Raw genomic sequence first — 25939 nt, 5'->3', positions numbered from 1 at the left:
ACAAAGTTGCGTGCTTATGTGCAGTGGAGGAGGGTTGTGTTCAGGTCTGCGAAGGTATTAGCGAGTATCCTGTCAACAAAGTCACACGGAGTGCAATTTGTGACTTTTACTAAATGGACATTTCTTGACAGAGGCTTGCTTAGCTCGAGGGAAACGGTGAGTTTTGTTTAACAGTTGTAAATTATCACCAAAGCGCTGCAAATGTTAACGTTATATAAAGTAGATGTTTTGTTTAGCTAGCAAGGTAACGCCAGTACGCTAACGCCAGCTTCTTGATGAACGACAGGTCTCTCAAAGGCCCTGTGCACGGATCGTTAACCATTCTCGTAGGCTAATGGGGCTTTAGATTTTAAATAATTGTTAGTTTTTTGCAAAACTGTCAGTTGTTGTATTCCCAGAGCTACGTTGCTAACATTAGCCTGGTTAGCTAATGAAGTCGCTTTGTAGGTAACGGGAGCAAATACTATCTGTAGACCAGCTAGCGGTATGTTTTGTGCCTATGTCAGATGAGCAACAAAAAATCTCTGAATAAATCACATGCCTGAGTTTAATGTCGACTTTTTCCTTTTTCTGTTTAAAGCTGATATTGACGCTATACCGGTGTAAAGTCTCTGTCTTCTAACAAGTCTCTGCTCTGCCTTAATCCATTCTGCGTTTTTACAGCTTGGTCACAAGGAAAAAAAGAGTAAATGAAACCTGATCTCTGACCCTTGGAAACCTCCAGCCTCGAAACCTAATTTATGTTTTGCGGTGAGGCCATGACTACTGCCAACATCTCCAGAGATATCCTGCACAGGCAGATCAGGGTATGTAAGAACAGTCCAGAGCCAGTGTGATCATCCCCGTCTGATGGAGAGTCTGATGGAGATGTGCTCTTTTGTCTTTAGGACAAGAGAGCTGCAAGCTTCCAAAGGTTCTACCATGTGACTGACCCCTTCATCAAGAGACTTGGACTGGAGGCTGAGCTTCAGGTCACTAATAACATGACATATTTTTCTGTAAACACATTGGGACACTTTTTTTTCTTTTGTTCTCTTCGTCTGACCCTCAATGTCATTTATTTCAACAGGGCCACACAGGCTGTGTGAACTGTTTGGAGTGGAACGAACGTGGAGAGTAAGTGATCAAACCCTGTATGTACAGTGAATTTCTGTTGTATCTGTCCAGATAAGGTTTGCATCCTGTTCACTTCCTGCTTGGATTTTAAATGTCACAGTTTTACTATCAGTGTTGGGTCTAACGTGTTGCAAAGTAATAATATAATCACATTATATCTTATTTTAGTAATTTAATGCGTTACTCACTAATTACAATACAGTTACAGTTATGTTGTTATTTGAATTACAAAGGCTCTTCAGTTATCTGAGCAACTGGCTGCTAGAAAGAAGAAAACTTTTTTTAATGCTTTTAAAGAGCAGAAATATGGTTATTACTTTTATTTTTATTGCACCAAAGGACAAGAGTGCCATGATGACAAACTGCATGTAGGACAGAAACATCTGCATTATACACAAAGCTAGACAAGAAACCCAGAATAATGTCAAAGTTTATTGTATGGCGATCCCAGCCCAGCAGCCAAAGCCTGAACTTTAAAAGGCAGTGATGTGTAGTCAGGCTTGCAGACTCCATTTCTACCTGTACATATTTTTGCAGTAGAATCACTGTGGCGATAGCTTTGAAGACCCTTTCAACTTTGTTTTGTGTTGTTGACTTTGTTTTCATATGTGAAAACTAAAAGAAAGATTGTATTTGTGTCCTCATTAGGGTGGGGTTTTGTGTTGGTGTGTGGAACTGTAACCTCAGTTTTATATTAGTTGCCTGGTAATTAAGTATGTGACAGTGTGTTTCAGTAATTTTATGTACTACATACATTTTAAGAAAAGTAACCAGTAATGTTTAATACATTACTTTTTTCCTAGTAACAACCCCAACATTGTCTACTAGTTAGTAAAAGTAGTCTCACTCGCCATGTTTATCAGTGGTGTGAGTCTGCTTCTTTCGTAATCTTACACCTTCAGCACACCAGGAGGGATCAGTTTAACATAAAGATATTGCATCCATTCTAAAGTGAATCTAGCAACACAGGTCCAACTGCTTATTAGTTAGTTCTAATACCTGTAATATAACGTGTAAATGTAATAAATCAACAAAAAAAAGGTGCATACCTTAAAGAAATGCTGCTTGGCTTCTTTGAATTGTTATTATTTTTTCCTCGTACTCAGTCTGCTGGCTTCAGGCTCGGATGATCAACATGCCATCATCTGGGATCCATTCAGGCACAAGAAGCTAACAACTATGCACACAGGTCATGCGGCTAACATATTCTCTGTAAAGGTAAGGAGAACACATTCTACAGTGTACTGGATGGTGCCTGAGCTTAGAAACATATTAATACTGCAGTCATTGCACAATTGAGGCTGCCTTGTTGCTCTTCCTCAAGGTTAATTACGAAAATATGGCAGAGAATAATTTTCGCTGTGATGTGCAGTAGGGCTGGGCCTTATCATACCGTTCACGGTAATACCGGTACAATGTTAGGCAATGATAAGAAAATGAAGTATCGCGATAGAATATGGGTAAAATGCGCATACGCAGTGCCTTTGTTTTCATACGCACATGGTGGGAAAAGCATGGCGGTGACGGAGAATGAGAAGAATCGTTGAATGAAACAGATGAACCAGAATTGGTTTGTAAAAATGCTGCAACTTCAGTGGTGTGGAACTGGTTTAGCTTTCGTCCGTCAGATACACACCACGTCGTTATTACTATTATTACTATTATTACCGAACCGATTTTATGTGGTACACGGCGCTCAAAAATCTGTCAAAAATGTTTTAGTACGACTTTGCTAAGCTGTGAAGCCGCACCGCTTTATGGATTGTCGGAGCATTATGGCTACCGTAGTTGGGAACCTCGCAGAGTAATACGTACTGTGCTTCAACATAATATTACTGTATTGTGTGTGTATAACCTCCTTTTAAGTTTTGTGGATATTATACATGTTATGCTCAGGATCTGTCGGCCAATTTCCACTGGAAATGCCTTTTGGTTAAACTGTCAGAAAGGAATTGGCAGCTGCGAGAGAAATCAGCATTAATGAATCAATGTTACGGAAGTGGAGGAAGCGCAGTTTTTGGCTTTCCCCATATTTCAAAAGTGCTTCATCTCTTTGCTATGACTGTCGCCCGGCATAATTTGCAGATGATAATGGTTGCAGCCGCTACGACGCTTTCGGTCAAAACAGGCGCAGCTTGATGACATCATCAACATGCGCTATCGTGGTATAGTCAAAATCTCTAACGTTGGCCAAATTTATATCGTTTCTATCGTATATCGTTTATATCGCCCACCCCTACATATATATATATTTATTTTATGATGTCTTATTTCCTTTTCTTCCTCCTCGTGATGAACTCCACTGGTGTTCTCTTTCCTGTTCATTTTGCACACTTTTGTGGAGAACTGCAGCAAGTGTGCCTCTGCACCCTCAGTGTTGGTTGAATTCCCATAATCCTCTTCTCTGTGTAGCCATACAGCTATGTAAATGGATACAAACATTGGACTATGAATTCAGCTTAAGAAGTCTTTGTAAATGTCATAACAATGTCCTGTGTGTGACTATTGACATTTATATCACCATTTATTTCAAAGCTAAGCCTTTCTCAAACATTGTGTGTGTATACTTAGTGGGGATGCGCTGTTTGTAAGATTTTGGGTCAGTGCCAGTGTTTACAGCTCAGGTTTTCAAACGGCAGTGTAACAAATTGATCTTCATTATTATTATTAATTACCTCCTATTATAAAGTATATTATTTGGTACTTTTAAGTGAGTACAGAATCAAACACAGTCCTCATATCTGTCTCAGATGTGAGGACTATTAAACCGAACATGCCCTACAGATGATCGTTGGACTCTGTCAGCTTATTTACTAATCAGCTGGTCGCCTGATGTCAACAGTGCCAATATGAGCCAATAAAGTGTTGCATCTCAGTTCTTATCAGTTCACTTTGGTATTTTTATTTGTCCATGCAGTTCTTGCCTCACTCCGGGGACAGAATTTTGGTAACGGGTGCAGCCGACACAAAAGTCCACGTGCATGACCTGACAGTGAAGGAAACCATCCATATGTTTTCTGATCATACAAACAGAGTTAAACGCATAGCCACAGCACCCATGTGGCCCAACACCTTCTGGAGTGCTGCGGAGGACGGCATCATCAGGTTAGACCAAAGAGATCAATAATGTATTAAAGTCAAATGTTATGTTGGTAGTGGGTGTCTGTGAAGGTTCTCAGTCATCCAGGTCATCGTAGTCTAAGGAGCTTGGAAAGAAAAGCGTCTGGACTTCTTTAAGTTGCTTGAAGACATTTCACCTCTCATCCGAGAAGCTTCTTCAGTTCTAAGAGTCAAAAGGTGGAGAGTCCCAGATTTAAACCCAGTGGGAGTGTCCCCCCCCCAAAGAGGGACAAAGGACCCCCTGATGATCCTCTACCTAATCACATGAGCCAAAGTGTGAAAACAGGTGTGGGTCACAATCAGCCAGGGTTACGGGTGAGCTCATTGTGGGGCCAAACTGTCAGCAAGGAATTTGCATTTACACTGTTAAATTTTTATATAGCTTTAATGCACATAAAAACCGCTGCTTGTTTAAGTCAAAATGCATTGATGGGGGTTCTTTTTCCACTAATAAAGTTGTGGAGTTGTAAAGTATTTTGTCTCCCGTCAATTATATCTTCAGTTATATCGTTATCGCAAATTTTCAAATATATATCGTGATAAATATTTTTGGCCATATTGCCCAGCCTTAATCTGCAGTGTGATCAAAGCTCACAGCATGTTGGTGCATTCGTAGCCTGCAGGTTTGTAGACCCACATCTACATGTTGTAGCTGTTTACTGTCACTTGGGGTCAGTGTTAGAAATATGTGGGACAATGAGTGTGTTGTGTGGATCAATCTTGTTTGTTTCTGCTTTTCTTTTTTAGCTTAGTACCTGCTGTGAAGAAAAAAAAATCTTTGTAATGGTGTAAAAACCTCTTTTTAAAAACTTCTCGGATGGGAGGTGAAACGTCTTCAAGCAACGTAAAGAAGTCCAGACGCTTTTCTTTCCAAGCTCCTTAGACTTGGTAGTGGGTGGTTTTGCCAAGGTAATATGTGCATGTTGTCCTTGTTCACTGCAGACAATACGACCTGAGGGAGAACAGTAAACACTCGGAGGTGCTGATCGATCTCACAGAGTTCTGTGGTCAGCTCGTCGAGGCCAAATGTTTAGCTGTTAACCCACGGGACAACAACTACCTGGCTGTGGGAGCCAATGGGCCTTTTGTACGTCTGTACGACATCAGGATGATACACAACTACAGGTGAGTTTGGCTTTTTCATGCTATTCTGTGGTAGTGAGTACTCGGCAAACTGTCAAATAAAGCGCTTTGTAGTTACTCTGTGGTGCGTTCCAAGTTTTGACAAGGAAGTTCCGAACTTTTTTTTTTTTTTTCTTCCTCACACAGGAAATCTCTGAGTCAAAGCACATCGGCAGCTGTGCACACATTCTGTGAAAGGCAGAAGCCCATCCCAGATGGAGCTGGGCAGTATTATGTTGCAGGTGTGTATACAGATAAATTGTCTGGAATGAAATTCTTTTAATGGGTGCATTTATATTCTGGACTGTGGTTTAATACCATTACCATCTGACTGAATGTTTCAGGTCACCTGCCGGTGAAACTCCCTGACTACAATAACCGCCTGAGGGTCCTGGTTGCCACCTATGTTACTTTCAGTCCTGATGGCACCGAGCTGCTTGTTAACATGGGCGGGGAACAGGTAATGCATCACCAAACAGAGAGGGAACCATGTGAGAATCGCAGAGGCATTCTTATGGGATCCTTTTACTATCTCTTTATGGTTCTTGCAGGTGTATCTGTTTGACTTGACGTTCAAACAGAGGCCATATACATTCTTGCTTCCAAAGAAATGCCAATCGTCAACAGGTAGATAATAAACACTGAGTTTCACACTAACTCCAAAGTACATGAAGAATGCCGATTATTGAATCTCTCGCTTTCCAGGAGATGTGCAGAATGGAAAGACGACAAACGGCGTCTCCAATGGAATTCACCTGCCAGCTGGCCACATTCACTTTACTGGGAGCAAAATGCAGTCTAGGTAAACGTCGGCTCTTTCCACTACACGTCAATTGACTGAGGTTATACATTTGAATTTATGTCAAAATATCTGCTTTTCCCTTTTGTCTTTCAGTTCTAATGACCTCCCTCCTCACCTGGAGAAGATAAAACAACAAGCTAATGATGCTTTTGCACGGCAGCAGTGGACACAGGCCATCCAGCTGTACAGTTTAGGCATTCATCAGGCGAGCAGCAACGCCATGTTGTACGGGAACAGAGCTGCGGCCTATATGAAACGCAAGTGGTACGCGGCGTTGCTTTAGTGCAGAGGAATGATGCTTTTTTTAATTCTAAAACCTTTGGAAACCCTGAGTCTTTATGTTTTTCTATGTGATTCTTAGGGATGGAGACCATTATGATGCCCTCAGGGACTGTCTGAAGGCTCTGAGTCTAAACCCCGGTCATCTGAAAGCACATTTCAGGCTGGCACGGTGTCTGTTTGAGCTAAAATATGTGGCTGAGGCTCTGGAGTGTCTGGACGATTTCAAAGGGAAGTTTCCAGAGCAGGCGCACAGCAGTGCCTGTGATGCCTTAGATAAAGACATCAAGGCTGCTCTTTACTCCAAGTCAGAATCAGGTGGGAAAGAAAGAAATAGCTCTTGGCTAATTTTCAGTAACTCTCAGAGAATTTACACAGATCTAGAAAAAAACATTTATATCACACTTCATTGGATAATTGCCATTATTTACAATGATTGTATGCTCACTAAAAAACCTGCTTTGTAGTACACATGTCGTTTCTTTGTGTATATTTTAGTTTTAAAATCTGTGTGAATTACAGTAAAAAAAAAAAAAAAGTTTTTTCTATAACTGCAGAAGACAAAAAGGCCAACAGCTCCATCCGATTCCACTCGTTCAGTCGGAAAGAGTCCATTCCTGAAGATGAGCTGGAGCTGAGAGAGCGCAGCTTTGACTACAAACACAGATACTGCGGTCACTGTAACACCACCACTGACATCAAAGAAGCCAACTTTTTTGGAAGGTGGGTTAATCTCGTTGCCAGGCCGCTATGTCATCACTAGGGGGCAGTCGTGAGCTTTGAAATGTAACGTGATCTTTATCTAAATGACACACTGTGCTCAAGCGATTATAAATAAAGCCGAGCCTTTACACATTAACACTGTTGCACTCAGTAACTAGTCAAACCTCTTTTGCAGCAAAATGCTCAAACAGCTTTGAAAGTAGCTGCACAGGAGTAAAGTGTTCTTTATTACAAAGCTGTGGAATCTCAGCCATATTTTTAGCATGTGTGAGCAGCTTTTGGGGGCTGATTAACAGCTTTGTTTGATTACTATTTGGCCTTTTTTATTTTAACATAATTTTGTTCTATTAGTTTTACACAATCAACAGTTCCTCAATCTAAACAAGTAGTTTAGTTTCTTTAGAGTCGGTCGTACTTTTAGATGTTGGCCTATGAAGCAGTTGTTTGTTTTTGCTGTTCAAAAGTGTGACTAAATCGTCTACTTCCCATGACGTTATAACAGTCAGAATATATTCTAATCAACACCAACTCACGCTGTGGCTCATTTAGTTTACCTTTTAAATAAACACAAATCTTTATGATGTGTTTGATTAGTGAGTGCAGTTCCAACAGCTTAACGAGACTGGTTTTTGATACCATGGGCCAAAGGAGGTACTGTATGCTGAGTGACGGTAGAAAATGGCACGCTGCTGTTGCTTAACCTTCACCTCAGCTGTTCTCAGTACTGTACACATCTGCGCAGTGAAGTTGACATTCTATGAAAGAAGTTCAATGTAAAACGATTGCACAATTTTCCGAGTAAATATTTAAATTCCCCGTAAAAGGTTTGTGTCCCAGGAACATGGCTCATCAGGCAGGTCTGAATGGATTCTTTTTCTCCACAGCAAAGGCCAGTATATTGTAAGCGGCTCAGACGATGGCTCTTTCTTTATCTGGGAAAAAGAAACAACCAATCTTGTGAGGATCCTGCAGGGGGATGAGTCCATAGTCAACTGCCTACAGCCGCACCCCAGCTACTGCTTCCTGGCTACTAGCGGTATCGACCCTGTCGTTCGGTTATGGAACCCCAGGCCAGAGGTAAACAGAGGAAACTCCTCTATGCGCAGACTTGGCAGACTTGGTCTTGACATGCTTTGGGAGTGTGTTAAGGAGATGCCATTCATTAAAAAGATGTGTCATGCTGTTGGAATTATATTTGATCACTTCTTTTGTTTTTTTCTTTTTAAATACCACAGACAGACAGCGAAAACGGGCGTGTGGTGGAAGACATGGAGGGAGCTGCTCAGGCTAATCAGCGGCGCATGAACGCGGATCCGCTGGAGGTCATGCTGCTTAACATGGGCTATCGCATCACAGGCCTGCGCGGTGTCGGTCCAGATGGTTCAGACGATGAAGAAAGCTCAGAGGGACAAGTACAGTGCAGGCCCAGCTAAGCAAATAGTCATCTGTTCTGCAGAATGGATTTTAGGAAGCAAAGCACTCTACTAGCTCCTGTTTGAATCTGAAATCCCCTCGCCCTCCTCCCCAGCCCCGTCTGACAGAACATTGAGTGAATGTCGTGTCACATCTCTGCACTATGCATCACCCTCCCCTGTCCTGTGAGAGGACTGGTGGAGACCACTTTTGGGGGGAGAGGAATTCATGGAGGGTTGCGACAGCACCCTTCCACCCCTTCGAAGCACCTACAACACCTCAGCCCGTCCCTCCCTCCACCCTGCGGTGGCAGTGGGATGACTTTGAGGAGAGCACCTTCAAACTTCACTCCCCCACTTTCTCACAAAGAAGGAGGAGTTCAGCACGCATCGCTCCTCAGGTTTATGTTGGAGAGGCGCGTATCTGGTGGCCTATTTTTCAGGTCGGCGTGTGGCCGCGCGGTCAGAATAAGATCTCTGACCCGAAAACGGTGTATTTGTTACAACTCCTGTCTGCTCGGCGGACGGAGCAAAGCGTCACAGTACCCACTCATCTCGGAAAGGCTGCACACCCAAGTTATTTAAGTTAGCCTCAATCCTATTTTCCGTTGGAGTTTTGGCCACTGGAAGGCTAGAATTAACTCGCTCTTTAAGTTGTGAACGCTGCCAGAGTTGCTCTAATGAAATGTATTTATATGCTTTTTTAGTTTACAACTGTCAGGAGGAAGAAGGAAAAAAAAACAAGGGGTTCTTCTGCCAAAGGTTGCCATCTGTCACGTAAACAGCCAAGGATTAATGTTAGACTTCTTTGTTTCATTGAAACATAACTTTGGCTCCTTTTAGTTAAGAGGTTTTTCTTACAATAGATTATTGACAGGTCAAAGAAAGCAGCTTTCTAATACAGTTTTTTTTTCTTCTAGTCCTGTTGATTACACATCATTTGAGATGAAGTGTCAATGCCATTTTTTGGGGGGAGGGGGCAGCTTTAGGGTTCCTGCCTACTAGCTGCGTGGCTCTAGCATTAGTCCTCTGCTGCAGCCAGGTGTTCAGTCCTGCTTGCATGAGGCATCTCTGAGCATAGATGCAGGGCAATAAAACAGCACAGCCACAAGCCATCCAGTGCTCGCTGGGTCTTCTTTACCCTTAGATAGGGTAAATGTTCATGAATGGAGTCCTCAGCTACATGCATCACTAAGGCTTCCATTCGTTTTCATTTGTTCATTAATTTGAGATGCTCTGTTTTCTTTGAGGAATCCTGTAAGACCTTTGTGGCAAACAGAACAAAGAATAAAAATTATTGAACACCACCTTACTATCCTTTTGATTCATTGTTTGTTTCATCTGTTTGCCCTTTTTAGCTTGGCGGTTACACAACGCGTACAGTAGCACTTAGTTTTATCTAGGTTAGGAGGATCCCCGTTCGTCAGTGTCCGCACTTTTTGCTGACTGTCGGGCAACAAATGCGAGCACGGTACATCACAAGCAAGTTAAATGAGCATCTCATCTAATGAGGTGACCCATCTGTGGGAGAAGTTACTGCAGGTAACTCTGTAGCAACAACGCTGGGCTGGAAAAGCAAGTGTTTTGCAGATGTTTCATTGATGTGGTGAATTAATTGCAGAACCACAAAGCAGTCAGTTTTACAGTGAAATGAGACCATTATGCATGTATTTAGAGACTATCGCAATACATGAAAACGACAAAAAAAAATTATTTTTTAGATTTGTTATAGAGGTAAAGTGCTAGGGCGCTGCAGCTAACATTAAATCCCTCCTCGCTGACCGTAAAGGCCTTAATCGACGAACAGATGGCCCGTGCTGCGTTCACGGACCGACGGTTGGAGGAGGTGGCTGCGTACCTCCGCTGTGCGTCACTGCCGTTCATCTCCTTCTGTCACTCCAGGCTGTGATGGCGGAGGCGAACGATACCGACGTAATGATGAGCTACCACGGTGATTTCCCAAAAAACGACAGAAAAAGCAGCCGCTACCCTTTCTGCATTGTCTGGACACCCATTCCCATTTTAACGTAAGAGGCTACTGCAGTATTGATGCTCCTGTGCTGTGGCAGCAGATGAAACGAAGCTATGTTTATCTTATCCGCTAATACTGTTTCCTTGTAATGGTATTGCGTTAGCTGTTTTGCTGGACATTAGGACGTACAGTAATTGCCTCGTGTGTTATTTGCGTGCGTCCTGCAGGTGGATGCTCCCCTTCATCGGTCACATGGGCATATGCACTTCTGCTGGAGTCATACGAGATTTCGCAGGGTCATATTTTGTCTCGGTGAGCACTGCTTTTGCATCGAGTTTATCACATCACCGCATAGAGACTGATGTTAAAGTGCTAGACCTTCTCAATGGGAGTCTCAAGGATAGATTCGCATTAGCGGTGGGAAGCAATTTGAATATGGTACTGGTATTGGATCAGTACTACTGTGTTATAAACTGTGTTCAGATTTAGTCTTTTTCTACCTTTATAAGTTTAAAGTATCAGTGTCGGTGTTGGTGTTGTCAATACTGACCCTGTATTTACTTGGTATTGGATCATGATCGTACAGCACTAATTCACATGCATGATTTCCGCTCTTTGCAGGAGGATAACATGGGGTTTGGTGGACCCACAAAGTAAGTTTATTGATGATATTATTGTCTTTTAACAAGTAGGGGGGGAGCAGAGATAACGCATTAAAGGTAACTCACTGTTTTCTTTTAAAATAATACTTCAGGTATTGGAAGCTTGATGTGGATAAAGTGTGTGGTAATGGTGCAGCTACATGGGACAAAGCTGTGCACGATGCATCAGAGGAGTATAAATGCAGGCCGGTAAGATTGTTGTATTTAGCATTCTCTTATGAATTAATTAACACATTTCTGGATTGTGTTTATGGAAGGCCTTCAGTGCCAAAATGAATTAAGTGTTTGATTAATTACTTACAATTAAAATATATTTTTAAATATGTAATAATATTTAATTATAGTTTTCATTAATTAATTATATAATGATGTATTTAATTAATTCATTTTGACACTAGTGACCCTCCTTGCACATTAGTGATTTAATAATAAATACTTATTTATTTACTTTTTGTTGAAGCACAATCTGTGCTTTGATAACTGCCATTCCCACGTTGCCATGGCCCTCAACCTGATGCGCTACGACAACAGCACATCCTGGAACATGGTGAACCTGTGTGTGCTGTCTCTCACTCACGGGAAACACGTAAGGTAAATATTTTGGCCACTTATTCCAGCACTGCAGGAATAAAACACATGTATGAATGATAAGAGCGGCTAGAGACAGATCACTCTTCACACTCTCATTCCTGCTACAGCCTAACCCAACATGCATGTCTTCGGACTGTGGGAGGGAGTCTGAGTACCCAGAGAGAACATGTGAACTCTACAAAGAAAGGCCCCTGTTGGTGGGTGGAGCAACAGTGCTAAACACTGCCCCGCCCTCCCGCCACTAATACCACATGCTACCATTTAGAGTCATCCAAGGAAACCTGGAAACCAAAAACGAACAGGCGTGATCTTTTGGCTTGGTTAACTTTCACATTTGTCAAGCTATTATTAATGCTGAAATATTTATACAGGTTATGTTTTTTAGTAACATTGTGCAATACAGAAGACACTCTGCACATGCTGCAACAGCATCGCTTCGCAGTAAAAGAACCCAGCTGCGAAACTCGTCTGCCTGCAGTCCAAACATGCCACCCTGCAGACAATATTTAGTGTATTTTTAGGGCCCTTAACTGTTGCACAGGTGAAATCCTCTATAAAACTTTCAAAAGTTATCAGCTGATCTCCTCAGCTCCCAAACCCTTACACAGTGTTGCTAAAAGAAGAAATGAGGCAACACGGAGGGAATCATACCCCTATCCCACCTCCTTTGAAACATCTAGTTAGAATCAAATTGATTGATTTATATTGTAAGTTTTATTTATATTTTACACAATGTCTCATCTTTTCTGGAAACGGGTTGTATAAAATTAATGATTAATTTGCTAGTGTTTATATCTCAAGCTATGCTTCACATTCACTGGGCAAATCTTTCAGTTTGGTTTTTCTCCCTGGTTTTGTACATCAGGAGCAATTCTGGCTTTCAAATGTGTGAGTCAAGGGCACTTAAACCTTTTAACACAAGCTCTTTGCCTACCCACTCTACCACTTGACATGTAGTAGCCACACCGGTACTTATCTGCAATAAATCCTCTATTGTAAACAGGAAAATTTAAGTTCAAGTCATACTGGTTTTGTTTGAGCCAATTGGTTTAGGTTGTGAAGTTTATTTAGTCAGTTACGACTGTGTAGAATGCATTCACCAACTACTTTGGTAGGTACACCTGTTCAAAACAAGCTGCTGAAGTTCAAACAGTACTTCAGGACAGGAAAAACAGGTGACTTAAGTGAATGTGGTGCAGTTCTTAGTGCTGGACAGGCTGCTTCTAAGTATTTCAGAAACTGCTGATCTACACAGTCATCTCTTTACAGCGTTTACAGAGAATAATCTAGCAAAGAGAAACTACCCAGTAAGAGGCATGTTCTTTGAAGCCAGAGGTCAGAGGACAATGGCTGGACCGCTTTGAGTTTATATAAAGGCAACATACCTTCGTTGTAACTCATGACAGCCAAAGTCTGCAAAAGAGCATCTCTGAATGCACAACATGGTAAATGGTAAATGGCCTGCATTTGTATAGCGCTTTTCTAGTCCATAGGACCCCAAAGCGCTTTACACTACATTCAGTCATTCACCCATTCACACACTGGCGATAGCAAGCTACATTGTAGCCACAGCTGCCCTGGGGCGCACTGACAGAGGCGAGGCTGCCGGACACAGGCGCCACCGGGCCCTCTGACCACCACCAGTAGGCAAACACGGGGTTAGTATCTTGCCCAAGGACATTTGGCATGCAGCCAGGATGCAGCCTGGGATCGAACCACCGACCTTCTGATTAGTGGCTGACCTGCTCTGCCACCTGAGCTACAGCCACCCCATAACATGACAAATCATGAAGCAGATGGGCTACAAGAAGCAGAAGATCACACTGTGTCCCACTCCTACCAGCTAAAAACAGGAAACAGATGCTCCAATTCACACGAGCTCACCAAATTTGGACAATGGAAGATTGGAAAAATGTTGCCTGGTCTGATGAGTCTCAGTTTCTACTGTGAGATTGGATAGTAAGGTCAGAATTTAGGGTAAACAACATGAAAGCGTGCCTGGTATCAGTGTTCAGGCTGCTGCCTCTTAGTACCAGCTGAGCATCATTTCTACACCACAGCCTACCTGAATATTGTTGCTCCTATTAGGACCACAGTATGTCCCTCTGCTACTAGCAGGGTAACATGCCATGTCTAAAAGCTAGAATCACGTCAAACCAGTTTCTTAACCCTTGTGTGGTGTTCGTATTTTTGTTACTCAGCCAGTGTTCATGGGTCTGGTGGACCCGCTAGAGTTTTGGCTTTCCAAATTAACACTATCAAACAATTTTATGTTAAATTACTCAACAGATGTTTACTTCATCCCAATTACAAGACATATGAACAGCAAACATGGTTAATTTTTTCCCTTTACCTTTGTTAGATCACATTTATGAATTAATGTGCTTCTCGTTTTTCTTTTATATAAAATGTTATAAATAAATCAGTTATAATCAAGTGGAGTGAGTGGAAAGACACAACACATTTACACGTGAAAAAATAATTAATTGTTTAATTTTTCTTTTGAAAAAAACTGAACACGGGTCTCACAGACCCGAACACCATACAAGGGTTAAGCATGACAATGAGTCCACTGTGCTCAAAAGACCTCCACAATCACCAGATCTTAATCCAGTAGAGCACCTTTGGGATGTGGCGGAACTGGAGTGTCACACCACGGGTGTGCAGTTTACAGATCTGCAGCAGCTGTGCAGTCACATCAACATGGACCAAAATATCTGAGGAATGTTTCCAGCACCTTGTTGAATCTTTGCTGTGACGAATTAAGGCGGCTCTGAAGGCAAAAGGGGTTTCAACCCAATACTACCAAGGTGTGCCTAATAAAGTGTCCTGTGAGTGTACTAAACCCTCTATCATGGCAGGTTTCACTCTTTCAGACATAGGTGCTACAAAGGGTGATACGAGTAGCTGTGCTAGTATTACAGTTTAACTGAAGGAGAACATTACTGTGCAGCACACCTGAAGCATCTTCATCACCACAGTCTGAACAGTCTGTTAAATAGCTCCGCTGCTGGATGCTGGAAAGCATCAAGAGACATATGGCTCAGAGATCCTCCCTCATTATTCTCTGCTGACCCACATAGAGATTGCTGGCGTCACAGCTTGTGCTGCCTCTGCTCGTACGATCCTGTGGCACAGGAGTCTTTTAAACAGAAGGGGAGTCGCGCAATTAATCACAGACGGCAGCGCTTCCCCTCTGTGTAACAACTGGAGGTCAGTCCTCCGCTGGGGCTCCCCGCACACCGGCTGGGTGGACGGGGACAGTAGGACACAAGCTGGGGCTGTAGACACTATGTTAGATTGCACCATGTGACACTCCGGCACACCTCACGTCCTTGTCACATCCAGGTGTTGAGAAGTACTCTAATTACTGTGTTTTTCCATCCTCCAGCTGGGCTGCTTTCCTCAAGACCTGGCTGCCCTTCGTCATGCTCAGCGGAGTCCTCGCCACCTTCATCCTCACGTTTAACCTACAGTAGTGCGGCGAGCAGTAGAACGAGCTGCCTCAGGCTTTTTGGTTATACTTTATACACAGTCATTGGTGTGAGTGGTGCGTTCTGATGGAACGTTTGTTTGCGCACAAACTGAGTGACTGCCTCTTCATCTGTTGTGATGCATGTTCTAAGAGTATTAAAGGGCAAAGCTAAATGTTTTGGTTTTTTTTGGGGGGGGGCAGTTGAAATGAACAATTTGTCCTTCAGTTATTGATATTTTGATTATTTCTCATTGGTTATTATGCTAGCAAGGCAAGCTACAGTGTCTGCATTTGTGTTTTTGCTTTATTTCCCCTTGTTAATATTATCATGAAGGAGACGACGTCCAGATTAGACCCCAGTAGAGTAATGCATTTCAGTTGCAGAGATGTATTTTTGATGAACGGCAGTGATGAATGTGTTTCCAGGCGGGCTAATATATATTTCAGTGACGAATCCATAGAAAACGGATTGCAAAATCTTCAAGCTGGAAGTATTCATCAATTATTTGTCTTAGAAATATGAGCAGCTAGACCAAAGATAGAATGATGGAAACCCGCATGTTAATAATTAGGGTATTGCGCTCCCTCGGATACATTTTCCTCCTTAATAAGACGCTTCTATGTTAAGTGACTTCTTTTTTGTTTGTTTTGGCTTTTTTGCAGTAAGATTTGTATGATTTCCTTTTGTGCATCCTCACACTTGATCCTGCCAAGTTATATGAGCAATATTTGATCACTTGTTTATGCATTATGTTATTTTATTGGATGTTTTTGGTACTTGAATAAGTATTATTTATTATTGTATGTCTGTAACCGTTTAATATTTCCATTTTTGTACCTGCATTTTGGATTTGCTGTGTGCAGAGCTCTTTTGTTGTCTCCCCTGGCAGACTGGGATAAAGGTGACCGGCTGTGGGTCGTCCTCTGTACCTTTAAGGGGACTGCGTTTTCATCCAGCAGACTCTGTGTGATATGAACTACCATCACTTTACGGGAACCTTTATTCCCACAGTGCAGCAGACGACGACTGAGCGAGCAGTCTTTGCCACCTCTGCAGTGTCCGATCACTTTTAGAGAACAAAGGATAACAGCTAAAGTTTGATTTATGAATACACGTCTGTAGTTTAAACTCTTTCAGCTGTTATTTAGAGATGTGTTTTTCTGCTGTTTTTGTGTTTTTGGGGATTCTTTTCTGCGCTCTGTGCCGCTGCTTGGAGTGTCCTTTTGGCTGTGAGTGTTTCGCTGTGATCCGCACGGTAAAATGTGTTTCTAAAGATCTGCTCACAGCACCAGAAAATATTCCAGGATATGCCAGGACCGTCATTATCACAGGGAATAATATACACCAAATTGGACCCAGTTCGTTTACGGAGCTGGAGAACGTCACTAACATCATTTTAACCAATAACAGGTGAGAATGTCAGTGTTTTTTATTTGTTTCTTTTTCAGTTTCAACCATGTATGTATTAAGCCGTATTTGAATAGTTTATTTCTTTATGTTTACACAATAAATAAATAAATAAAGATCTGTTTCTGTGAGTTTTTCTTTTTTTAACCTTGATAGTACAGTGAGGTTTCCCAGCATTTCTTGTTTCCAAGCAGGAGGATATAATCAGATGTCTAAAACCTGATGTTAAAGTGTTAGTCGTCTCCTCAGGTTAACAGAGATGGCGTCCCACACCTTCTCCTCCCTGGTCAACCTGCGCTTCCTGGACCTCAGTGGAAACCAGCTGGCACTCATCCATCCAGAGGCTCTCAGCATACCTGGTAGTCCCCTTCAGGAGCTCAACCTGAGCCAGTCACTCTACAACTTTACTGCCCTTACAGACCTGACCACAGCTCTGCGCTGGGGGGGCCTCGCGGGGCTCCTCCGCCTCGACCTCTCGGGGAACAAGCTTGCGCTGCTTCCCCCGGGCATGTTCTCTCACCTTCCCAATCTGCAGCAGCTTTTCCTCTCCAACAACTCTTTGGTGGCAGTCTACAGTGGGACCTTCTCTGGCATGAATTACCTGGAGATGCTTGACCTGACGCACAACACCTTCAGCACATTCGGAACCGATGCTCTGGTGGAGTTGGACAAGCTTGGGGACATCAGAATCCTGCTTGGTAACAACCCCTACACCTGCTCCTGCGAGATCAATGAGTTTGTCGCGTGGCTGAATAAATCGAGAGCTAAGGTTGATGTGGATGCTGTGAGATGTGCCTCACCTGGCGCATTAACTGACGCCCGCCTAAGAGGGCTCAGCATCCAGGATATCGGGTGTGTTGTTCCAGTCCTGGCAGAGGTCGCTGATCTCACCCTGCAGACCTCTTATGTCTTCCTGGGACTGGTTCTGGGGCTTGTTGGCATGGTTTTTCTCTTTGTGCTCTACCTGAATCGCAAAGGTATGAAGAAGTGGATCAATGAAATGAGAGACGCTTGTCGGGATGTCCTGGAGGGCTATCACTACCGATACGAGATTGACTCGGACCCTCGGCTGGGGCACATTTCTGCAGACAGCAGAAGGGCGCAAAGGCAGTTAGGAATATCTCTGCCCCAGCAGCTGCCCAGTGACACCTCTGTTGCCCCCACAAAAACACAAGTCAAACAGCTGACAACCTCCCCACCTCTAAACTTATGATAAACTAACTGATGATTTGACATATTATGGTGTAGCTGTAAATAGTTTTAGGAGGAAATTTGCAATTTTGTCTCGAGCATTCTGTACATATCGGAGTTACATCCTAGAAACCTAAAAAAAAAAGTGCCTTTGTGTTGTAGATACTCTAGATTCTTGTATTTGTAAGTTAGTAAGTGTATGTTTTTCTTCTAGATTTTTATAAGGACCTTACACATAGGCTACTTTGGAAATGGATGTTAGCTTTTTCAGTGTGCTTTCTTTACTTTTATATTAGCTGAAATATCTTTCCAGTAAGCAGAAGATAAAGAAAAACATAAATAACATAAATTATAGATGACCAGTGAATGGTAGGGTAGGTCTATTCTACTGTGTTCTTCAGTAAAAAAAAGCAAAACCTTTAAATTTACTCAGCCCTATATCTGTATAGGAGCGGTAATAATGCGATTTGTATTTGAATGAATATGTCTTGGTATGATATAAAAACCTGTGTTTACATTAATTAGAAATAAAAAGAAATGATGTAATTAATTTCTTGTGCTGTTTTATTGTAAGTGTAGTGAGGAAGGCACTGCTACACAAGCTCATGTATATCTCCACGTGAGATTGCCATACTATTTCAATTCAAAGAGTGGGTGATTAAGTGTTTCTATACAAGGAAAAAGTAGGGCAGAATGAATGATATCACCGGGAAACACACCTGCTGGCTCTGCAGCTGTGCACCTCTGTGTCCCTGCTGGAGCTCTCTACCCATTGTATGTGCACGTTAAAGAGGATTTATATAGAGAAATTAGAAAAGTGCACTGCTGCAATTTAAAACACAAAAATTCTCTGCTATCCTGCATCACATGGCTGTTTATCAGGGGTGTCAAGCACACAGCCTAAAGGGCAGAACTGGCCACCAAGGGTCCACCGGACAGCTTTGGAAAATGTGAAAGCTGCAAAGACGCTCTCATTTGATTTATCCTTAAGAATGATCTGAATCATCTGCACTTTTACGGCCTTCTAGCCAACAAACACGTTGCCTACAATCTGCCCTACAACACCAAATAAAGAAAGTGATAGAAACACTGTCAAAAGATAGAAAATGATTCCCCCCCCCCTCCCCCCCCCCATAACATTTCTACTTCATTAAATATCAGACAGGTATCTGTTTTCATTGTAGAAACCACTCATGTGAAGTTTTGCTGGGACTTTCTTTTATTTATTTCTGCAAAATGCCCCCTGAATCTCTGCCTTAAGGCATTGTAAACCTACACAGGCGTTTATGCTTTTATGTTTAGTCTTAAGCACATTCAGTTTGAGTAAAGCAGCATATATTAAATAAATAAACTTGCCTTTTATTTTTATTGTTTTAATTTTGTTCCCATATTCCTTTCTCCATTATACTTTTTAAGGAGGCTAATGAAATATTCTTCATCAAGCTTCACTCGCTTTTTCTACTCACTATGTGTTTATACACCACTCTGCATTTAATCATTAGTTATTATGAACCTTTGGCTCTCCTCCACAGTGTGTCTGTTATCCTGTCTTCCTTCCCTCATCCCCAACTGGCCACCCTCCCTGAGCCTCATTCTGCCAGACGTTTCTTCCTGTTAAAAGGGAGTTTTTTATTTCCACTTTCACCAAGTGCTTCCTCATACAGGAGTTTTCTGTCTATTATTCTAGGGTATTTACTTTAGAGTATAACGCACGTTATAAAATTTTACTGAATAATGATTTCTTGTTGTAATGAATGAACTTTAAACTGAGCTACATGTGTAATGTTCAAGCTGTTCAATGCAGACTACAGATACCATGGCAGTGCCAGGATTGTGAGTGATTGCTGAAAATGTTGAAATGTACTCACTCACTTTTTATTATTATTTGTAAATATGTGTACAAATGGTTGGTTTGTTGTACTGTTTTTATCAACAAATCTCAGCAACAAAGGAAATACACCCATGTGTGTTGATTTCTCCCTAAGATGGCAAACTGAAACACTCCAAGTTGGTGACTTTTGGAGATTTATTTCCCTGGATGATTGAGAATGCATCAAGACGAACACAAAAGGAAGTTCACAGCTTTTAGCAGCTCCCCCACCCCCTCATTCACACACCCCCACTCCCCTCCAGAATTCTCAGGTAACAACCTAATTTACATATGAATGACCAGCCAATTTAGCTTCCACTTGGCTGAAGCTAAAGCCTAGCTAAACACCTACCAGCCATTTGGCTGGAAGGCGGGTTTTAAAGGTAGAAAAGCCAAATGGCTGCTCTCGGGGGACACTAAGTGTTAAATTCCTGTTCTTTAAGAACTCTTTAATAATTCACGAAATGCGTATTTAAACATTTTTAAACTGAAAGAAATCCGACACATTTTTATGGAATTTTTAAAAAACAAACAAACAAACATACACGTTATTATGCAATAGTTTCCCCTCGTATCACCCCCCGCCCCCTCTTTCCTCCCCACATCTCTCGTTCCGTCCCCTGCACGTTCAAATCCGCCTCGTGTGACGTCACGACTCACCTGTGGGTGGGTGTAGGATCTGGGATTAGCTGTAGCCGCAGGTAATAGCCAAACATTGGGAGACTCTCGGCAACGCAAGACTGTAAACTTCTTTTCACTGAAAGACAAACGACCTCGATGAGCTGAGCTGTGTTTTTCCCCTCGGACTGCGGGACTCTGTTTTGGGTTTGCAAACTTTGCTTAAGTACACAAACCTAAAAATCTGTAGGCGGTTTTGTTTTCTCCGTTTGGAGCGTTAGCGTAGTTTTTTTTTTTCTCTCTAAGACTTCCGCACTTTGCTCGTTGAACAAGTTGTCTGGGATAAAAGTGTTTCCTCTTATGCGGTAAGTGGACGATTTGCAAGTAAAATGGAAAAACAGTTGGATGTTGAATGAGGTTTGGTCTCACCTTTTCTCCTCCGCGCGCACTATTAGGCAAGAAAAAAAAAACCAAGGGTGCGACGAAAGTTATTGTTAAGATAGAAATCAGAGCACTCAGCTTTATTTACACTCTCCGAGCTTCATGTTAGGTTACTTTACTGAAAGCTATGTTTTTCCTGCTTCAGCTTTAAATGCAGCTTAGTTCAATGTGTTTTGGGGGTTTTATGGAGGTTGTACTAATCTGTCCTCTCCTCCTCCTCCAGGTCCCAGGCTTTTTGAGCCATGCCTGGCCACAGCACAGGGGCTCCCCGCCACAAGTACCCCAACTCTTGCTCTAGGGCGGACAACCATCGACCCAACCGGACTATATCCAGGGACAGCACGACCAGCCAAGACTCCTACAAGGATCCTCATGAGGAGCAACTACGAGACCACTCCCGCTATTCAGAGGGCAGGTATGGTCGAGGAAGAAGCCACCCTCGAAACGGCACAGGAAGGGGTTCAGAGACAATAGGATTTATTCCGGGGTCGGCAGACAGCGTGCCGAGCAGCAGGCAGTCCTGTGGCTCCTGTGCCTCTATGGGCTGGAGTAGCTGTAAGGCTCTTATCTGTTGTGTTCTCACCTGTGGATTTTATGGCACCCGGGAGCCCTGCCTCCCCGTTAACGAGAGCTCCACAGACCATACCCCCAAAACGGTCGGTGACCCTCGACCTCCTAACGGCATAGCTATGAAAACCCCTGGCATGTCTTTGGAGCCCAATAATAAGCAGCCCAAGACCCCCAGATTGCCCCTGAATGACAGTTTCCGTTACCCAGATGTGCACATAGCAGGTCAGAAGGTAAAGTACCCAGTTGCTGACCCCAAACGGGGTCGCGCATCAGGTAAAGGGGATAACCAGCGGCCGGTCAGCAACACCAGCCTTATATCCTACGAGGACTACGACTTGGATGAGCAGAGCGACAAAGACATTGACTCTCTGATCACCAAGAAGCTGCTGGAGCTTTACGCCCTGCATCAGATTGACCAGCTGGCCAAGTGCACCTCTGATTCCTCCTTCTCCCGCAAGACCAACGAGATCAGCGAGCTCATCTACAGCATCGCTCAGGACTACAACCTGGAGGAGCAAGAGGCCGAGTGCAAGCTGGTGCACGGGGTCATCCGCATCAGCACGCGGAAGGGCAAAAGGAACAAGGGCTACCTGTCGACCGGGCAGCATCATAACAGCAGGAGGGACGGGACCCTCCCCGACAGTGGCAACGAGACCATGACAAACACCTTCATGAGCAGTGATTGTAAGAATCTTTTCTTTTTTTCTTGCTAGAGCTGTGTAAATATTTATAATGCACAAGACAACCTTGCTCACCAGCACCTTGCAGCAACATACCAAATATACCAATCATCTGACCCATCTTTTCTTAATGACTCATAGAGTCTGTTGGAACACCGGCTGAAGCTCTTTTGTTTGCCTCGTAGCTGCGAGCTCTAAAACTCCAGGTATTTTACATGCAGTAGCCTCATAACAATCGCTTAATCTGAGGCAAGTCGATGCAGGTGCGGTGTCTGCTAAACTCAAGCACGATAACAGAGATGACCGGATGAATTATAACGTTTGCTGGATCTCTGTTTGTTTTCTCTTGCCTGCGTTCATTTTGTCTTGTCTTTGTTTTTGCTTTGTTTTTTTGCCTTTCGCTACAGTTCCAGAGGTGAAAGTGTCGGAGCAGACGCCATCAGACGAGCTGGCGAGAAAGATGAGAAATTACAGCGGGCGAAGTGAGTGCATGCGCGGGGGTGGTGTGTGTGGGGATTTCCCATGAGTCTGTCTGTCTTTTGGTTTCGTGTGGAATTAAGATACTCGGGAGTAAATAAAGTAATTCTGCTTGACTTTGGCAGTCCATCCTGGGCATTTGGGTGTAATAACCAGCCTGCTCTGTGTGTGTGTGCTGTAGCTGTGCAGCTGTAGGCGTTTTCTCACCTCCTCCACCTTTCAGTCACATCCCACTCTCCTAGCAGTGAAAGCACCGCATTCCTGCCCTTTTTCCATTCCCTGCATATTCTTTCACCTAACACCTACCTATCTGCCTGACCTCCGGCTCCATGGTAATGCTACACCACCTGCTAGATGAGCAGATCAAGTCACATTAAATATATGTCACATAATGTTCCCAGATCTGCTAAGTAATTTCACCAACTTGGGTTACAGATGGATTACGTAAACTAGGCTCCTCTTTTCTCTCTCTCTCTCTTGTTGTTCGGTGAAGAGGTTGGTAAAAGGACGGGTGTCCTGTTACATGTCTGTGAATGAGGGTACGCCACACCGTGTTTTCACAACTTTAACTCTGTGTTCGGGGAACGTGTCCGGGTCCTGGGTTTGTCCAGGTTTTTTCGCTTAAGGATAAATGAAACTAGAGCTATGCTTTTTAACCTCACTGCATTAAACAATCCTTCCTTTTTTCCCTTTTTGTCTTTTTGCAGCATATTCCTCCAGCACTACTACGGCCTACTCGGCGTACCACCACGACGCTGAAACCTACTCCTCAGGCGCTCCTCTGATTCTCTAAAAGTCAAACAAAAACAATGAGATGTAGCCAGTTACATGGGCTATTTCATCCTCCTGCTGTTACCAAGTTGAGCACCTTTTACCCCGGGTGGTTGTACTTCTGCCTTTAAGTGGTCCAGCTACTACCTGCTGTTTACAAGCATCTTTATGTTTCAAGCAAAAGACCCACTGAGGAGACTCTCCCCCCCTATTTCCCCTCCACACACACACACACACACACACACACACACACACACACACACACACACACACACACACACACACACACACACGTTAGGAGATATAGGTTTTTATGTATTTTTTCTGTGCAGTGTTTAAAGATGAAAAAAGTGACTCCACTCAACAGGATGCCATAGGAAAGAGGCAGACGTTTGAACAGAGCCGTCCTCGTTCTTGTTTTTATCTTCATTTTTTTTGCTAGCTGTTGTGCATGTGCCGTATGTGTGTATGAGCTTGTCGACCTCCTGCCATTTCCCCACAACCCTAAGACGTGAGTTTTTTACCTGAAATTTGTATTAGCCATATTTTGTAAATACCCTTCTGTCGATGTTACTTTGTGGTTTTTTTAAAACCATATGTGGTGTTTGTCCACATTTTTATTTTATTTTATGTTGTTAGCTACTAAGTCATATTTTTAACAAAATAATAAAAAAAACAACAACTTCCATTCCTCTTTATGCTTGTGTTTATTCAAAAGTCCTTTCTCTCTCTGTGTATAAAGCAGCTCCATTTGTTTGGCAGCAAATGATTTTGCTCATGTATATCAACAAGTCTTTACCATCACGAGCTTCTCTGGCACTCTCTCTTCAGCCTATTTTTTTCCTCTTTATCTCTGGGATTATTGTTGTCAGGCTCATCTCCCCGAGGTCACTGTGTTACAGCAGGCAGGCTTTTTCCGCCCTCAGCAAAAGAAGGAACTCGTTTGGCTGGTTCTTACAGAAAGGAAATAAAATCCACGGCTTTGTCTTTGTCATTTATGGCAAAGGCGAAGGAACAGTGCAGAAAGTCAGCCTAATTTTCTTGAAGCGGTTCAAATTTGGGTTAAACAGATGAAGCTGCATCTGTCAATAATCATTATCTTTTGTTTATTTTAGGAGCCTGTACAGTTGTTTCCAGCTGTGACTTACTGCTTTAAAACGAGGGGCGGGGGGTTAAACCGGTAGCCAAAATTGCACCGAGAAAACGCACAAACAAAGTTACTGAAACTATTTTGTTTTTATTCAAAACCCAGTAAAATCTTGCATGAAGACAATTACACTTCCTAACTATCTGTTCTTCAGCACCACACACACAGCTTTTTTGTTTTAGGCAAGTTGTTTCTGTGTGTGTTGCATTTGGCCTGTGTAACCCCATTTCCTCTGGCTCACTCCCCCACCAGCACATTCCTGTTTTACCTGTATGTAGGTGTCATGTAAAGGCTCACAGTTTCACAACTAACATACCACAGGACAAGACCAATCGTGAGCTTGCTCCATAAGTGATGCAGCCTGCAGATCTCCAAGAACCAGTCAAGAGTTTCCCGTCGCAGCTGATTTAGCCTTTTAAGTTTTTCCTCGGCTGCTTTCAGGTGCTGAACCTTTAAAATCACTCCGAGTGAGGCTTTTGCACTCATAAGGGTTTGCAAACGTAATAAAGTTCAGGCTCAATTTTTATGATTCTCTCTGTTGGGAAAATGTGTGACTTCCACAGTTTTCCATGAGAGGGGGACAGAGAACCATTAGAGAAAAAAGAAAGCATTACGTAGACTGCGTATAAAACTGTGCTGCCACATTTAAACATAGTGTCTCCATCCTCAGGTCAAGATACATAACTAATAATAACATGGATATATTTATGACCCCTGATAAATCCTTTCTAAGCTGTCATTCCCCCACCTATTCTATAATGAATAAATAAATAACTGTGTTATATCCCCTAAAAGCTCTTTTTTTGATTTCCTCCCACCAATAGAATCATTTTCATGCTCTCCAGAGATTCATGCAGCAATCTAAACTCAGTGATTTTGGTCCACACTGACATAATAAGATCACATAGTTGCTGCACATTTGTCAGCTGCACATTCACGATGGAAATCTCCCATTCCACCATATCTCAAAGACGCTCAATATGATTGAGATCTGGTGACTATGGAGGGGATTTGACTGCGGTGAACTCATTTTCATGTTAAAGAAAGCCGTTTGAAATGATGTGAGCTTTGTCACATGGTGTGTTAACCTGCTGGAAGCAGCCGACAGAAGACGGGCATACTGTGGTCAAAAAGGGATGGCTGCGCTCAGCAACAACGGGTAAGCTGTGGTTTTTTAAACGATGCTCACTGGTATGGGTCCAAAGTGTGCCAAGAGAGTATTCTCCAGACCATCACACCACCAGCAGCCTCAGCTCAAAGCTGAATGTCGTTTCTGACATTACCACCTGATTATTGGAGCAAAAATTAAAACCCATCAGACCAGACAACATTTTCTAGTTTTCTATTGTCCAGCTTTGGTGTAGCTTTATTTTCCTGTTCTTAGCAGACAGAAGTGGCACTCAGTGTGGTCTTTCTGCATCTTCTTCTTCTGCTGCTTTTAGTGCTGTCAGGAAAGCTCTTCTGCACAGCTTGGCTGTAATAACTGATTATT

General features: G+C 42.8%; 4 protein-coding genes across 5 annotated transcripts; all 4 read left to right on the top strand.

The window, feature by feature from the left end:
* The first annotated feature begins 15 nt into the window (after positions 1-15).
* wdtc1 (WD and tetratricopeptide repeats 1) lies at positions 16-9881 on the top strand. The gene is made up of 16 exons (XM_026184135.2): positions 16-156; positions 664-806; positions 888-971; positions 1070-1116; positions 2223-2334; positions 4034-4221; positions 5179-5361; positions 5506-5600; positions 5703-5818; positions 5910-5985; positions 6064-6160; positions 6254-6424; positions 6522-6757; positions 6997-7162; positions 8047-8239; positions 8398-9881. The coding sequence occupies exons 2-16, from the start codon at positions 741-743 to the stop codon at positions 8593-8595; spliced, it is 2028 nt and encodes a 675-aa protein (XP_026039920.1). The 5' UTR covers positions 16-156; positions 664-740; the 3' UTR covers positions 8596-9881.
* Positions 9882-10416: 535 nt separating this feature from the next.
* LOC113031761 (transmembrane protein 222-like) lies at positions 10417-16798 on the top strand. The gene is made up of 6 exons (XM_026184140.2): positions 10417-10601; positions 10774-10858; positions 11168-11199; positions 11301-11397; positions 11669-11799; positions 15191-16798. The coding sequence occupies exons 1-6, from the start codon at positions 10483-10485 to the stop codon at positions 15276-15278; spliced, it is 552 nt and encodes a 183-aa protein (XP_026039925.2). The 5' UTR covers positions 10417-10482; the 3' UTR covers positions 15279-16798.
* LOC113031759 (trophoblast glycoprotein-like) lies at positions 16426-18423 on the top strand. The gene is made up of 2 exons (XM_026184136.2): positions 16426-16685; positions 16932-18423. The coding sequence occupies exons 1-2, from the start codon at positions 16426-16428 to the stop codon at positions 17893-17895; spliced, it is 1224 nt and encodes a 407-aa protein (XP_026039921.1). The 3' UTR covers positions 17896-18423.
* A 1905-nt stretch (positions 18424-20328) lies between these two features.
* On the top strand, positions 20329-23988 carry kdf1a (keratinocyte differentiation factor 1a). 2 transcript variants are annotated; one of them, XM_026184139.2, is made up of 4 exons: positions 20329-20444; positions 21026-22056; positions 22460-22534; positions 23237-23988. In XM_026184139.2, the coding sequence occupies exons 2-4, from the start codon at positions 21045-21047 to the stop codon at positions 23320-23322; spliced, it is 1173 nt and encodes a 390-aa protein (XP_026039924.1). In that variant the 5' UTR covers positions 20329-20444; positions 21026-21044; the 3' UTR covers positions 23323-23988. The 2 variants fall into 2 exon arrangements, with proteins under 2 accessions (XP_026039924.1, XP_026039922.1); XM_026184137.2 differs by lacking the exon at positions 20329-20444 and adding an exon at positions 20454-20726.
* The last annotated feature ends 1951 nt before the right edge of the window (positions 23989-25939 follow it).

The sequence above is a fragment of the Astatotilapia calliptera genome, chromosome 11 (genome assembly GCF_964374335.1).
Source record: "Astatotilapia calliptera chromosome 11, fAstCal68.1, whole genome shotgun sequence".
NCBI classification, from domain to species: domain Eukaryota; kingdom Metazoa; phylum Chordata; class Actinopteri; order Cichliformes; family Cichlidae; genus Astatotilapia; species Astatotilapia calliptera.
Note: the sequence above shows the minus strand (reverse complement) of the source record. Positions and strands in the feature narration are given on the sequence as shown.

Excerpts from the sequence above, each read along its gene's own strand:
- wdtc1 (XM_026184135.2), top strand. The coding sequence starts at position 741 with ATGTTTTGCGGTGAGGCCATGACTACTGCCAACATCTCCAGAGATATC. Across the intron at positions 2,335-4,033 it reads CTAACATATTCTCTGTAAAG|TTCTTGCCTCACTCCGGGGA; the intron begins GTAAGGAGAACA and ends TTGTCCATGCAG. Across the intron at positions 8,240-8,397 it reads TATGGAACCCCAGGCCAGAG|ACAGACAGCGAAAACGGGCG; the intron begins GTAAACAGAGGA and ends TAAATACCACAG.
- LOC113031761 (XM_026184140.2), top strand. The coding sequence starts at position 10,483 with ATGGCGGAGGCGAACGATACCGACGTAATGATGAGCTACCACGGTGAT. Across the intron at positions 10,602-10,773 it reads ACACCCATTCCCATTTTAAC|GTGGATGCTCCCCTTCATCG; the intron begins GTAAGAGGCTAC and ends TGCGTCCTGCAG. Across the intron at positions 11,800-15,190 it reads ACTCACGGGAAACACGTAAG|CTGGGCTGCTTTCCTCAAGA; the intron begins GTAAATATTTTG and ends TCCATCCTCCAG.
- LOC113031759 (XM_026184136.2), top strand. The coding sequence starts at position 16,426 with ATGTGTTTTTCTGCTGTTTTTGTGTTTTTGGGGATTCTTTTCTGCGCT. Across the intron at positions 16,686-16,931 it reads ATCATTTTAACCAATAACAG|GTTAACAGAGATGGCGTCCC; the intron begins GTGAGAATGTCA and ends TCGTCTCCTCAG.
- kdf1a (XM_026184139.2), top strand. The coding sequence starts at position 21,045 with ATGCCTGGCCACAGCACAGGGGCTCCCCGCCACAAGTACCCCAACTCT. Across the intron at positions 22,057-22,459 it reads CACCTTCATGAGCAGTGATT|TTCCAGAGGTGAAAGTGTCG; the intron begins GTAAGAATCTTT and ends CTTTCGCTACAG. Across the intron at positions 22,535-23,236 it reads GAGAAATTACAGCGGGCGAA|CATATTCCTCCAGCACTACT; the intron begins GTGAGTGCATGC and ends GTCTTTTTGCAG.